Source organism: Scyliorhinus canicula, chromosome 25, assembly GCF_902713615.1.
Source record: "Scyliorhinus canicula chromosome 25, sScyCan1.1, whole genome shotgun sequence".
Classification (NCBI taxonomy): domain Eukaryota; kingdom Metazoa; phylum Chordata; class Chondrichthyes; order Carcharhiniformes; family Scyliorhinidae; genus Scyliorhinus; species Scyliorhinus canicula.
Window position 1 is genome coordinate 819,007 of NC_052170.1, and position 15,582 is coordinate 834,588.

The window sequence follows — 15,582 nt, forward strand, 5'->3', positions numbered from 1 at the left end:
CCAAAGGAGCATTTGTGAGTTCCTCCAGTGCATCTTGTAGATGGTACACATGGCTGCCACTCTTCGTCAGTGGTGGAGGGTTTGAATGTTTGTGGAAGAGGGAGCAAGCAAGCGGGGCTGCTTTGTCCTGGATGGTGTTGAGCTTCTTGAGTGTTGTTGGAGCCGCACTCATCCAGGCAAGTGGAGAGTATTCTATGACACACCTGACTTGTGCCTTGTAGATGGTGGACAGGCTTTGGGGGTCAGGAGATGAGTTACTCCCCGCAAGATTCCTTTGACCTGCCCTGGTAGCCACAGTATTAATGTGACTGGGTCCAGTTCAGTTTCTGATCAATGGTAACCCCCAGGATGTTGATTGTGGGGGATTCAGTGATGGTAATGCCATTGACTGTCAAGGGGCAATGTTTAGGTAGGAGATGGTCATTTGTTAGGCAATATCTGCTCAACTGGGCAGCACGGTAGCATTGTGGATAGCACAATCGCTTCACAGCTCCAGGGTCCCAGGTTCGATTCCAGCTTGGGTCATTGTCTGTGTGGAGTCTGCACATCCTCCCCGTGTGTGCGTGGGTTTCCTCCGGGTGCTCCGGTTTCCTCCCACAGTCCAAAGATGTGCAGGTTAGGTGGATTGGCCATGATAAATTGCCCTTAGTGTCCAAAATTGCCCTCAGTGTTGGGTGGGGTTACTGGGTTATGGGGATAGGGTGGAGGTGTTGACCTTGGGTAGGGTGCTCTTTCCAAGAGCCGGTGCAGACTCGATGGGCTGAATGGCCTCCTTCTGCACTGTAAATTCTATGTAAATCTATGTAAACTGCTGCCTCCACACCTTTTGTAGTAAATTAGGATTCTCAGCCAGTGCTTAGCTACCAGTCTGAACTTGGCCATGATAACCACTATTTAATCTGTTAGGTCACTCTTCACAATTAAAGACACATGTTCAATGATCCAGTTGTGTGGGTGAGGCAATTTATAGTTCTTTACATAGAATCTAATGATGCCAAAATGACTCAAAACACTAACATTTATAATTTTTGGAAGTGCAGTGACTATATGTAAGAGTAAAAGTTGCCTACATCCCACGAGCAGCATTGAAATGAAATGAAAATCGCTTATTGTCACGAGTAGGCTTCAATGAAGTTACTGTGAAAAGCCCCTAGTCGCCACATTCCGGCGCCTGTCCGGGGAGGCTGGTACGGGAGGTGAATGACCAGTGAACATGCTTTGAGTAGTATTAGATAGGGGAAGGCTGTGAATTCAAACTTAAGAGCAGTAGGTTGTCTCTATCATTTCCTTTTATTGAAGACGGCAAAGAGAAAAAGTATCTCATTGCTGTTTGTGGGACCTTGCTGTGCACAGATTGACTCTGAGGTCAACATTACAACAGTGACCACTCTTTGAAAGTATGTCAATAGTTATAAAATGTTTTAGGCTATCCTGAGGTTGTGAAAGGTGCTAATGAAATGCAAATTCCTTTTTTCTAATGAAGATGATTGCTCTAATGAAGACAAAGTGAGGCATATGGAGTGGGATCATTAGCGTAATATTTCCTCGGGAACCATGAGGAGGAACGGTAAATGTGGGCCTCTGGAAAAGGTATTTTGCAAAGTCCCAATGTGGGAAATATAGTATGACACATACTAACATTGCTTAACATCTTGGCATGGACAACGGGAATCATGGGATGGTTGCTTGAAGGGCTATAGTAAAGTAGGAAGTGCAGAAACAACAGATGTACATAAACCTGATGTAAAAAGAAATGTAGGACATCTGGTGGGAAATACTGTAAACTAATTCAGCAACCCATAGGGCAGCACTAATAACTTTGTATTGTGTGATTGTATTCTGTGTGGTGGAGGCCAATATATGATTTAGAAATAGAAGTAGAGAAATACAGCACAGAACAGGCCCTTCGGCCCACCATGTTGTGCCGAACTTTTGTTCTAGGTTAATATTAGAATTTTGGACACTAAGGGCAATTTATCATGGCCAATCTACCCAACCTGCACATCTTTGGACTGTGAACACCTTTAAATTAGGTGGTTAGAATTCTGCATGACAATGCAGAAGCAGAAGGCATTAGGATAGAGTTTGTGGAAGAACTATAGGTAGAGAATGATGGAATACCTACAGTGCAGGAGGAGGCCATTTGGCCCATCAAGTCTGCACCGACCCTCTAAAAGAGCATCCTACCTCGGCCCACTCCCCTGCCCGATCCCCTTAACCCTATCTAACCTTTGGACACTAAGGGGCAATTTATCATGGCCAATCCACCTAACCTGCACATGTGGGAGGAAACCCACGCCAACACGGGGAGAACTTCCAAACTCCCCATAGTCACCCAAGGTCGGTATTGAACCCTGGTCCCTGGCGCTGTGAGGCAACAGTGCTAACACTGTGCCACCGTGCCGACCCACGTCTCTGGTACTGTGAGGCAGCAGTGTTAACTTCTAACTGCTAACTAAGGGGCTGGTTTAGCACAGTGGGCCAAATAGCTGGCTTGTAATGCAGAACAATGCCAGCAGCGCGGGTTCAATTGCCGTACCGGCCTCCCTGAACAGGCGCCGGAATGTGGCGATTAGGGGCTTTTCACAGTAACTTCATTGAAGCCTACTCGTGACAATAAGCGATTATTATTATTATTCTGTGCCAACGAAGGCTGATATGTTTACGTTTCAGCTCTTATCATTATGTAAATGCGTGATGTTTGAAAGTATATAAAACATCTCTATTGACGAATAGTCACATTCCAGTGAGAATGGACTGTTCGTAGTGCGTCTTTGCCATCTACTGGTGTAATAGCATATAACATTTAAAAACATTTTCTTATTGCTTTGTAACTTTTAAATCTTCAGATGGGGGTCTTGCCTCACTGCAGCTGAGGCTACAAGGCACTGGTTTGGCACAGTGGGGTTCAATTCCTGTTCCAGCCTCCCTGAACAGGTGCTGGAATGTGGCGACTAGGGGCTTTTCACAGTAACTTAATTGAAGCCTACTTATGACAATAAGCGATTATTATTAAGAGGATAGCACTGGGGGGGGGGGCACGGTGGTGCAGTGGTTAGCACTGCTGCATCACGGCGCTGAGGTCCCAGGTTCGATCCTGGCTCTGGGTCACTGTCCGTGTGGAGTTTGCACATTCTCCCCGTGTTTGCGTGGGTTTCGTCCCCACAACCCTAAAAGATGTGCAGGATAGGTGGATTGGCCATGCTAAATTGCCCCTTAATTGGAAAAATTGAATTCAGTATTTTAAATTTATTGAACAAAAACACAAAAAAAAGAAACAAGGGGAGAGAGCTGATTGGTAAGTAGTGCGCAAGGTCAGTAAGTCTTTACAATTCTCATCAATTATAATTTGAAAATACGTTTTGTGGTTTATAATCTGTGAAGGCTATACAAGCAAAGAAGGGCCTTAGAGAATTGGATTTAATCTAATATCCAGCATCTTCCAAAGCTTTATTTTAAAGGGGTAAGTAATGGCAGGAGAACTCAAAGCCATGGTTTGTTCCTCTTGCTCCATGTGGGAGGCCAGGAGCATTTACACCGCAGGCTCAGAGTCCACAGGCAGGAAGGGAATGGGTGACCAGAAGGCAGAGCAAGAGAGCGAGGCAGGTAGTGCAGGAATCTCCTGTGGCCATTCCACCACAGATTGTAGAACATAGAACATAGAACAGTACAGCACAGAACAGGCCCTTCGGCCCTCGATGTTGTGCCGAGCAATGATCACCCTACTTAAACCTACGTAACCCGTATACCCGTAACCCAACAATCCCCCCATTAACCTTACACTACGGGCAATTTAGCATGGCCAATCCACCTAACCCTAATTAGATATACCATTTTGGATACTTTTGAGGGGAATGGCCTCTCAGGGGAAAGCAGCAGCAGCCAAATTCGTTGGTTGGTTCTGCTGCAGAGGGGAGGAGTAGAAAGTGTGAGAATGCAATAGTTATCGGGGATACAATTGTAAGGGTAGGAATAGACAGCCGTTTTTGTGGCCGTAAATGGGATGGTATGCTGCCCCCTGGTGGTAGGTTACAGGCCATTCTGGAGGGAGAGGGTGAACACCAATGGTCGTGGTACACATCGGTACCAACGACATAGGTAAGAAAAAGGATGAGGTCCTAAAAGCAGAATACAGGCAGTGAGGAAGAAAGTTGAGAAGTCGGACCTTGAAGGTAGTGATCTCAGGTTTACTACCAGTGCCATATGCTAGTCAGAGAAGAAATAGCAAGAAATATCGGATGAATGTGTGGCAGAAAAGGTGGTGTGAGGGGAGGGTTTTGTGGTGAACACCACTAGTGGTATTTTGTATGTATTACGGCACTGCCCGTATATTACAGGTACGACGGTAAATCCCTGCCTGCTGGCTCTGCCCAGCAGGCGGTGTATAAATGTGTGTGCTCTCCTGCGATGCAGCCATTCTGGTTCCAGGTACGGGAGGCACAACATCTTGTTCAATAAATTGATGTACCGTCAATTATCCAGGGTCTTGCTCCCAATACAGTTCCTGGACCCGTCCTCCTCCAGAAGCATGTGCGGAGTCATAAATCGGACCCTCTGGTCGAGAACGTCCACCTCCGACATGCAAACCCGCAGTACGCCTACGTGGCACACCCCGACGGGCACCAAGACACAATCTCCCTCCGGGACCTGGCACCCACTGGGTCCCCACCCACGACCCCTGACCTGACACCGCTCCCCCCCCCCGGTTGCCTCATTCACCCCTGCGCCACTCATCCTCCCTCCAGTGAACCTCACCTACAATAAGGCGAAATGCGTGTTCCGCACCAACCGCTTTGCCATCCTTGGCTATGTAGTGGAAAATGGAGACCCAGGGCCTGACCCCAACACGCTCCACTCCATCCAGTCGCTCCTCTGCACCGCCAGAAATGAGACCCTTCCTGAACATGTATTTGCCATCCCCAGGAAGTCCACCTCCGGGGTCTCGCTCCCAACATGGCTGACATGATCTATCAGATTGCGCAGTATTGAGTCTTTTCCACAGTAGACTTGAAGTCCGCTTACCACCAGCTCCCCATCCGCCCGGAGGACCGGCAGTACACTGCGTTCAAAGCAGATGGCCGCCTCTATCACTTCCTTAGGGCTCCCTTCGGCCTCACCAATGGGGTCTCGGTCTTCCAGCAAGAGATGGATCGAATGGTTGACCAGTACGGGCTGCGGGTCACCTTCCCGTACCTAGATAACGTCACCATCTGCGGCCACGATTAGCAGAACCACGACGCAAACCTCCAAAGATTCCTTCATACTGCCAAACTCCTTAACCTCACCTACAATAAGAAGAAATGCATGTTCCGCACCAACCGCTTAGCCATCCTTGGCTATGTAGTGGAAAATGGAGACCCAGGGCCTGACCCCGACGCGCTCCACTCCATCCGGTCGCTCCTCTGCACCGCCACTAATGAGACCCCTCATGAACGTATGTTTGCCTTTCCCTGGAAGTCCACCTCCGGGGTCTCGCTCCCAACATAACTGACAATTCCTGGACCCATCCTCCTCCAGAAGCATGTGCGGAGCCATAAATCGGACCCTTTGGTCGAGAACGTCCACCTCCTACATGCAGACCTGCAGTACGCCTACGTGGCACACCCCGACGGGCGCCAAGACAGTCTCCCTACGGGACCTGGCACCAGCTGGGTCCCCAACCACGCCCCCCGACCTGACACCGTTCCATCCCCCCCCCCCCCCCCCAGTTGCCTCATTCACCCCTGCGCCACTCACCCTCCCTCCAGCGAACCTCACCGCAGCCCCCACCCCAGCAGGATCCGTCCTCCCACTGGATCCACTCAGGGGTGATGAAGACGAGGACAACACGCTCTCAGAGTCGCAGATGACCAGGTCGGCGCCCTCATCACCACCAGGATTGAGGCGACAGGAAAGCCCCCGACAGACTTAATTTGTAATGTTTCTGTCACCCCCGCTGGACTCATTTTTTAACAGGGGGTGAATGTGGTAAACACCACTAATGATATATCATATGTATTACGGCACTACCCGTATATTACAGGTACAACGGTAAATCCCTGCCTGCTGGCGCGTGCAGCAGGCGGCGTATAAACGTGTGTGCTCTCCTGTGCTGCAGCCATTCTGGTTCCAGCTACAGGAGGCACAACATCTTGTTCAATAAAGCCTCCATTGTTCCACCATTCTCGTCTCGTGGTAATTGACGGTACATCAGGTTTCAGATTCCTGGGGCACTGAGACCGGTTTTGGGGGAGGTGGGACCTGTACAGACCGGACAGGTTACACCTGGGCAGGACCGGGACTGATGTCTTTGGGCGGGGGAATTATTGATTAAAGAAGAGATTGATACAATATTGAGGAAAAATCTTAGCACAGACGATGTGGAATCAAGGGGCAAAAAACATTGGTAGGGCTGGTATCCAGACCATCAAACTGCAGTGATAATGTTGGGAATAGCATTAGACAGGAAATTAGAGATGCATGTGTTAAAGGAACATCTGTGATTATGGGTGGCTTCAATCTGCATATAGATTGGGTGAGTCAAATTAGTCACAGTACAATAGAGGAGGAATTTCTGGAGTGTGTACGGGATGGTTTTCTGGACCAGTATGTTGAGGACCAACAAGGGAACAGGCCATCCTGGACTGGGTGTTGTGCAATGAGAGGATTAGTTGGCAATCTAGTTGTGAGAGAACCCTTGGAGATGTGTGACCATAATATAGTAGAATTCTTTATGATGGTGGATAGTGAGGTTGTTGATTCTGAGACCAAGGTCCTGAATCTCAATAAAGGTAACTATGATGGTATGAGGCATGAGCTGGCTATGACGGACTGGGAAACATTACTGAAAGGAAGGACAGTGGACAGGCAATGGCAGCATTCAAGGAACAAATAGGTGAACTCCAAAAGTTGTTTATTCCTATTTGGCACAAGAGTCCAAAGGGAACTGTGGCCAAACCATGGCTTACAAGGGAAATTAGAGATAGCATTAGATTCAAAGAAGAGGCATACAAATTAGCAAGAAAAAGCAATAGACCTGAGGATTGGGAACAGTTTAAAATTCAGCAAAGGCAGACCAAGGGATTGATTAAGAAGGGAAAGTACAATATGAAAGTAAACTAGCGGGGAACATAAAAAGTTTCTATAGGTCTGTAAAGAGAAAAACATTGATCAAAAACTAATGTAGGACCCATGCAGTCAGAAACGAGGGAATTCATAACAGGGATCAAAGAAATGGCTGAGGAACTAAATTCATACGTTGCTTCTGTCTTCACAAAGGAAGACATGAATAATGTACCGGAAGTTCTGAGAAGCACAAGTTTTAGTGAGGAGCTGAAGGAAATTAGTATTAGTAAAAAATGGTTTTGGGGAAATTAATGGGATTGAAGGCGGACAAATCTCCAGGGCCGGATAATCTTCATCCCAAAGTACTTAAGGAAATAACCCTGGAAATAGTAGGTCCATTGATGGTCATTTTCCAAAATTCTTTTGGACTCGGGAATGGTTCCTACAGATTGGAGGGCAGTGAATGTAACCCCGCTATTCAAAAAGGGAAATAGAGAGAAAACAGGGAACTATAGACCAGTGTGCCTAATGTCGGGAATAGGGAAGTTGCTAGAATCCATTAACAAGGATTTCACAGCACAGCATTTGGAAAGCAGTGGTGTAATCAGACAAAGACATGGATTTACAAAAGGAAAATCACGCTTGACAAATTTACTTTGAAGATATAACTACTAGAGTTACACAGGGGGAACCGGTGAATGTGATTTATTTAGACTTTCAGAAGACTTTCAACAAGATCTCACATAGCAGATTAATATGTAACATTAAACTGCAGGGATTACGGGTAGTGTCTTGAGATGGATCAAAAGCTGGTCAGCAGACAGGAAACAAAAAGTTGGAATAAATGGGCATTTTCCCGATTGACAGACAGTGACTAGTGGGGTACCGCAGGGATCTGTGCTCGGACCCCAACTGTTCACATTAGATATTAATGATTTGGACGAGGGAATTAAATGTATGATCTCTAAATTTGCAGATGATACAAAGTTGGGTGGGAGGGTGAGCTGTGAGGAGGATGCAGAGATGGTTCAACGGGATTTGGACAGGCTGAGTGAGTAGGTACATGCACGGCAGATGCAGTATAATGTGGATAAATGTGAGGTTATCAGCTTCGGTAGCAATAATAGGAAGGCAGATTGTTATTTGAATGAGTGTAAATTGAGAGACGTGGATACTCAGCGAGACCTTGGTGTCCTCGTGCATCAGTCACTGAAAGTAAGCACGCAGGTACAGCAGCTGCTAAAGATGGAAAATGGTATGTTGGCCTTCATAGCGAGAGGATTTGAGTATAGCAATAGGGATGTTTTACTGCAATTGTACAGGGCATTGGTGAGGCCACACCTGGAGTACTGTGTGCAGTTTTGGTGTCCTTATCTGAGGAAGGATGTTCTTGCTATGGAGGCAGCGAAGGTTTACCAGGCTGATTCCTGGGATGGCAGGACTGTCATATGAGGAGAGATATATTAGGATTATATTCATTGGAGTTTAGAAGAGTGAGAGAGGATCTCATAGAAACTTACAAAATTCTAACAGGATTAGACAGGGTAGATTCAGAAAGAATGTTCCCGATGGTGGGGGATAAGGGGTAAACCCTTTAGGACTGAGGTAAGGAGAAATTTCTTCACCCAGAGAGTAGTTGAGGCCAAAATGTTGTGTAATTACGTTCAAGAAGGAATTAGGTATCGCTCCTGGAGCTGAAGGGAAGGCGGGATCCTGGTATTGAACTTGATGATCAGCCATCATCATAATGAATGGCGGAACAGGCTCGAAGGGCCGAATGGCCTCCTCCTGCTTCTATTTTCTATGTTTCTATGACATAAAGACCATAAAAAACTGATACTTTCATAGCAAGTTATCTGACATTGTCTAGCTAGATATACAAGAATATATTTGTCATAATTCCTGTCCTTAATTCTTTGTATTCCATGTTAACAAATCACTCAGATTGGATAATTAGAGGATTATATGAGAGATATGTTATTACTAAGTATAGGTTTATAATTTTCTTGCAGTTGATAAACCAAGATAAACACATATTGCATATTTTAACTTTGTAATTTGTTTGAAGTCCTATAACTTTTTCAAACCTTGATACACATGTGAATGCATCCTAGATGGTGGTCTGGGCAAGTAGTATTCTTTGTGTCCAACCATTCCATCCTCATCCATCTTATAAGTATTATTAACTCTTGGATCTGCAAAGAGATGTTGTAGAACAGTTATCAGAAAAAGCTAAACATGAGAACATAAGAACTAGGAGCAGGAGTAGGCCATCTGGCCCCTCGAGCCTGCTCCGCCATTCAATGAGATCATGGCTGATCTTTTGTGGACTCAGCTCCACTTTCCTGCCCGAACACCATAACCCTTAATCCCTTTATTCTTCAAAAAACTATCAATCTTTATCTTGAAAACATTTAATGAAGGAGCCTCAACTTCTTCACAGGGCAAGGAATTCCAGAGATTCACAACCCTTTGGGGTGAAAAAGTTCCTCCCACGCTCAGTCCTAAATCTACTTCTCCTTATTTCGAGGCTATGCCCTTTAGTTCTGCTTTCACCCGCCAGTGGAAACAACCTCCTTGCATCTATTCTATCTATTCCCTTCATAATTTTATATGTTTCTATAAGATCCCCCCTCATCCTTCTAAATTCCAACAAGTACAGTCCCAGTCTACTCAACCTCTCCTCGTAATCCAACCCCTTCAGCTCTGGGATTAACCTAGTGAATCTCCTCTACACACCCTCCAGCGCCAGTACGTCCTTTCTCAGGTAAGCAGACCAAAACTGAACACAATACTCCAGGTGTGGCCTCACTAACACCTTATACAGTTGAAGCATAACCTCCCTAGTCTTAAACTCCATCCCTCTAGCAATGAAGGACAAAATTCCATTTGCCTTCTTAATCCCCTGTTGCACCTGTAAACCAACTTTTTGCGATTCATGCACTGGGACACCCAGGTCCCTCTGCACAGCAGCATGTTTTAATATTTGATCATTTAAATAATAAACCCTTTTGCTATTATTCCTACCAAAATGGATAACCTCACATTTGTCAACATTGTATTTGATCTGCCAGACCCTAGCCCATTCACTTAACCTATCCAAATCCCTCTGCAGACTTCCAGTACCCTCTGCACTTTTTGCTTTACCACTCATCTTAGTGTCTTCTGCAAACGTGGACACATTGCACTTGGTCCCCAACTCCAAATCATCTATGTAAATTGTGAACAATTGTGGGCCCAACAATGATCCCCGAGGGACACCACTAGTTACTGATTGCCAATCATGGCCATTAATCCCCACTCTTTGCTTTCTATTAATTAACCAATCCTCTATCCATGCTACTACTTTACCCGTAAAGCCATACATCATTATCTTATGCAGTAACCTTTTGTGTGGCACCTTGTCAAAAATTAATCCAGTTGATGTTTTATATCATTTTCTCTTCTCTTTTTGCATTCATTTTATTATCTATTTAGTATTTCAGAATAATCAAATATTCAATTGGATTCCAAAGTTCCCAGTACAGAATATAAGATGATTAGTCACACTGCAGAAATGGTTGAACATAGTACAACGGTAAGGTGAATCAAGAAGTAGCAGATAAGTGCTGGTAAGTGAGGATTTTAAAATTCGGGGACTGCACTGTCTGTAGGATCCCTCCACTGTCATTGCAATCCCTGTTCTGACTCTATGATCCCTGTGCTATCTGTCTAATCCCTGTGCTGTCTCTTTTCTCACTGCGCTGTCTCTATTATCACTGTGCTGTCTCTATTTTAATCACTGCCCTGTCTCTATGATCTCTGCATTGTTTCTACGATCTCTGCGCTGTGTCTATGATCGCTGTGCTGTCTCTATGATCTCTGCATTGCCTGTGCGATCTCTGCACTGTGTCTATCATCTTTTCATTGCCTCTACGATCCCTGCACTGTCACTATGATCCCTACACTGTCTCTACGATCCCTGCACTGTCACTATGATCCCTGTGCTGTCTCTACAATCCCTGCACTGTCACTATGATCCCTACACTGTCTCTACAATCCCTGCACTGTCACTATGATCCCTGTGCTGTCTCTACAATCCCTGCACTGTCACTATGATCCCTACACTGTCTCTACAATCCCTGCACTGTCACTATGATCCCTACACTGTCTCTACGATCCCTGCACTGTCACTATGATCCCTGTGCTGACTTTATGATTCCTGCACAGTCTCTACAATCCTGGCACTCTCTACGACCTCTCCACAGTTTTTACGATTCTTGCATTGTCTCTATGATCCCTGCACTTTTTCTCGAAAGTCCCTGTGCCATTTCTTTGAACCTGTTCTGTCACCGTGATCCATGTTTAATCCATAAACTGATCTTGGACTTCCTATTTAGGATCTGTAATGCCTGTGCTACTGCTAAAATTCCTTTGAAGTCTGCACAGTCTCTGCTGTTAATCCCTGTTGTATTTATAATCCCAATGGAACTCTTCCACCATTCAGCATCCTGTTCCTACTGTTTTGCTCGTAACTCCATCGCAATGCTGTTTGCTGGATTTATCTCACTGGCAGCATACTCTATTTAATTTATGCTTTACATAATAAATGCTCCAGTCGTGATGATGTGCTACTAACGTAAAAGGTGGGATCTGCGTCGTCTATGCCTGAACTGCAGTGGGCTGTTTTTCTGTTGTTCAGCTTCAGGGATCAATGGCACTTTCCTTGGGTGATCTGAAATAAGGGAAATGTTCACTTTAAAAATTCTAAGCCTGAAAAAACAACTAGATAATGCGACGCTCAGCTGACTGTGGGTGACTTTGGCTTGATCTCTGCATTATTTCCCCATGCTGACAAATACTTGCAAGATATATCTTGTTTGTTTTGGCTTTGCAATTGCCATCTTATAGCTAACAACAAAACCAAGAGGAAGGACGCACGCCACACACATCAGCCATTCCTTTGATTAGAATTATATTATTATTATTATTATTATTAATAATTAAATCACTAGCAAATGCACTAAAACAAAATAATCAACACAGATTTCAGAAATTTAAAGTGAATGTCCATCTCTTAGAGGGTGAGACCGGTAGTTAATAGTGAGGAACATGGAAATGGCGGAGATGCTAAATCAATATTTTGCCTCAGTTTTCATGGTGGAGGACACTTGTACCATCATCCCAATAGTAACAGGTCATGCCAAGGTAACAGAAAAGGAGGTATTGAGAACCATCAGCATTAATAGAGAACCAGTACTGAACAAACTGTTGGGACTGATGGCAGACAAGTCCCCAGGACCTGATGGCCTACATCCTAGGATGTTAAAGGAACTGGCAGCAGAGATAGTGGATCCTTTGGTTATAATATTCCAAAATTCCCTGGACGTGGGAAAGGTTCCAGTGGATTGGAAAAATGCTAATGTAATGCCCTTATTCAAAAGGGGAGGGAGGCAAAAAGTAGGAAACTATAGATCAATTAGTTTAACATCTGGTGTTGGAAAATTGTTCGAATCCATTATTAATAAGCGCATAATAACAGGACATTTGGAAAGTCAAAATGTAATCCATAATAATAATCTTTTATTATTGTCACAAGTAGGCTTACAGTAACACTGCAATGAAGTTACTGTGAAAATCCCCTAGTCGCCACATTCCAGAGCCTGTTTGGGTACACTGAGGGAGATTCAGAATATCCAATTCACCTAACAGCATGTCTTTCATTAGTCAGCATGGTTTTATGAAGATAAATCGTGTTTGACTAATTTGCTAGATTTCTTCAAAGATGTAACAAGCCAAGTAGATAATGGGGATCCTGTAGATGTAGTAAAGCTGGACTTCCAGAAGGTATTCAATAAGGTGCTGCATAGAAGGTTAATTCACAAAGTGAGATTACATGGGATTAGGGGTAATTGATTAGCTTGGATAGAAGACTGGCTAAACGACAGAAGGCACAGGGTCGGGAAAAATGGGTCTTTTTCTGGTTGGCAAGATGTAACCAGTAGGGTGCTACAGGGTTCGGTCCTCTATTTACAATCTATATTAATGACTTGGATACAGGGATAGAAGGTACTATAGCCAAATTTGCAAATTACACTAAAATAGGTGAGATTATAAATTGCAATGTAGAAATACATTTATAAATGGATATAAATAGGTTAGGTGAGTGGGCCAAAACTTGGCAGATGGAGGTTAATGGAGGTTAATGTGTATAAGTGTGAGGTTATCCATTTTAGTCGGAAAAATGGAAAGGCAATTTATTATCTAAATGGAAATAAACTTCAGAGTGCTTCAGAGGGATCTGGGTGTCCTTGAGCATGATCACAGAAAACTAGTATGTAGGTACAGCAGGTAATCAGGAAGGTAATGGAATTTGGCCATTACAGCTAAAGGAGTAGAGTATAAAGGTAGGGGTTTGTTGCTGTAACTGTACAAGGCATTGATAAGACCCCACCTGGAGTACTGTACAGTTTTGTTCACCTTATTTGAGGAGGGATGTAGTTTCATCAGAGGCAGTTTAGAGGAGATTCACTAGGTTGATTCCAGAGATGAGGAGTTTGTCTTAAAACAGATTGAACAATTTAGCCCTATTCTCTCTTGAGTTTAGAAGAATGAGAGGAGATCTAATTGAGCTATACAAGATGATAAAATGTATTGAGAAAGTAGACATAGAGTGAATGTTGCTGACATGCAAGGCAAGAGTGTGCTCAATGTGCCCAATCTGTGATACAGTTAAAATTTCACTCACTATTGTTTGACTGTAGTGGTTTTCCTCACCTCCATGCAATTTGGGAGGGGGTTCACCTCGACGCCCCATCATGGAGATTTGACCGTGTTGCCTGTGAGTGTTCCCTTCGTATAGAATTCTTCCTTCAGGTAGACGAGCAAGCTCTGAAATGAAACGCACGAGGGGGATTTATTATAAACACGGAAGAGCGGGACAACTAACTTATCTTCTTTCACTTTACAGCTGCCATTAACATTATGTTGCATTTTCTTGATAAATCAAGCTAAACAATTATAGAATTTACAGTGCAGAAGGAGGCCATTCGGCCCATCGAGTCTGCACCGGTTCTTGGAAAGAGCACCCTACCCAAGCCCACACCTCCACCCTATCCCCATAACCCAGTAACCCCACCCAACACTAAGAATTGGCCTCTACAATCATGCCAATTACCGCAGAGGCATGCCTTCGAACGACGTTTGCTTACAAGGAATCTGCCATCATTATAACTTTATGTCAGTTGTGCGAATATCCTGAACATGTGGACTTGTACTAGTTCAATGAGTGTCAGCTGGTCTTGGGCACCTTGCCAAAGCAGCCATTATTCAGATCTTTATGTGTGAGCCCACACATTGAGTATCAACAGACTGTTTCAGAACTGAAAGGGCATTACAACCAACACCAAACCGGTGATCACCCGCAGATGATAGCTATCAAGGGTGAGAACACCCGCTGCCTGATATTCTTGCCTCGGAAAACTGAGACCAAATGCAGCAGACGGAGATCAATTAGATCAGCGCATGCAGGGATTTAACCTCAAACCTTCTGGTGTTTATACCCTTGGGTTACTCCCAACAGTGAGTGTCTTTACCCACTGAATAAACAAGGAATTGGGAAAAAAAGGTCACTGTTAGCCTCTGTGGACAATACACCCATTGATGAAAATTTTTAAATCTCAGCTGATAATATAGGCTTGGTCCACTGATGGTACTGTTGTGACTGAGGCAGAAGAATATAGGTTCAAGTCGCACTCCAGGATGGTTGTATAATCTAAGGCGACACTTTAATTTCAGGCTGAAGGACGCTCCCATTGTATGAGGAGCTGTATATTCGATGGGCTATTAAGCCTGGGGCCCCAAGTGCCTGTATTAGACAGGTGTAGCCGATCCAATAGCAGTACCTGAAGATGAGCGGGGCAGTTTCTCGTTAAGATTTTCCCGAAAACCAACACAGATAGTGTGTTCATTTATCGTATTACTATTGTGGGACATGCTGAATGTTTATTAATTGCCATGTTTCCCTGTCCACTGGCAATGGCTATACTTAAAAGGTAATTAATCAGTTCTGAAGGGCTTTGGGCCCTGATGATGTGAAATACAAGTTTATTGAACCTTCATTGATCAAATTTTTTTTTTTGTTTATGGGATGTGGGCGTCGCTGGCTAGGCCAGCATTTATTGCCCATCTCTAGTTGCCCGTCAAAAGGTGGTGCTAAATTGCCTTCTTGAACCGTTGCAGTCCTTGAGGTCTAGGTACACCCACTGTGCTGTTAGGGAGGGTGTTCCAGGATGTTGACACAGCGACAGTGAAGGAACGGCGATATTTTCCAAGTTGAGGTGGTGAGTGACTTGGAGGGGAACCTCCAGGTGGTGGGGTTCCCAGATATCTGCTGCTCTCGTCCTTCTAGATGGTAGTGGTCATGGGTTTGGAAGGATCTGTCTAAGGAGCCTTGGTGAGTTGCTGCAGTGCATCTTGTAGGTGGTACACACGGCTGTCAGTGTTCATCGGTGGCAGAGGATTTGAATGTTTTTGGAAGGAGGAACAATCAAGCAGACT

At 44.6% G+C, this 15,582-nt stretch overlaps 1 protein-coding gene across 5 annotated transcripts in view; it reads right to left on the reverse strand.

Moving 5' to 3' along the window:
• Positions 1-15,582, reverse strand: part of LOC119957214 (LIM domain-containing protein A-like) — a 49,897-nt gene that overhangs the window by 33,553 nt on the left and 762 nt on the right. For all 5 annotated transcript variants that reach the window (XR_005458766.1, XM_038785041.1, XM_038785040.1 and 2 more), the window contains exons 2-4: positions 13,801-13,914; positions 11,663-11,758; positions 9,132-9,239 (exon numbers count right to left, since the gene is read on the reverse strand). Coding sequence is in view for 4 of the 5 variants with exons in the window: in XM_038785040.1 (XP_038640968.1) it covers positions 9,132-9,239; positions 11,663-11,758; positions 13,801-13,914 (318 nt within the window). In the remaining variant the exon portion in view is untranslated. The remainder of the gene's footprint in view (positions 1-9,131; positions 9,240-11,662; positions 11,759-13,800; positions 13,915-15,582) is intronic.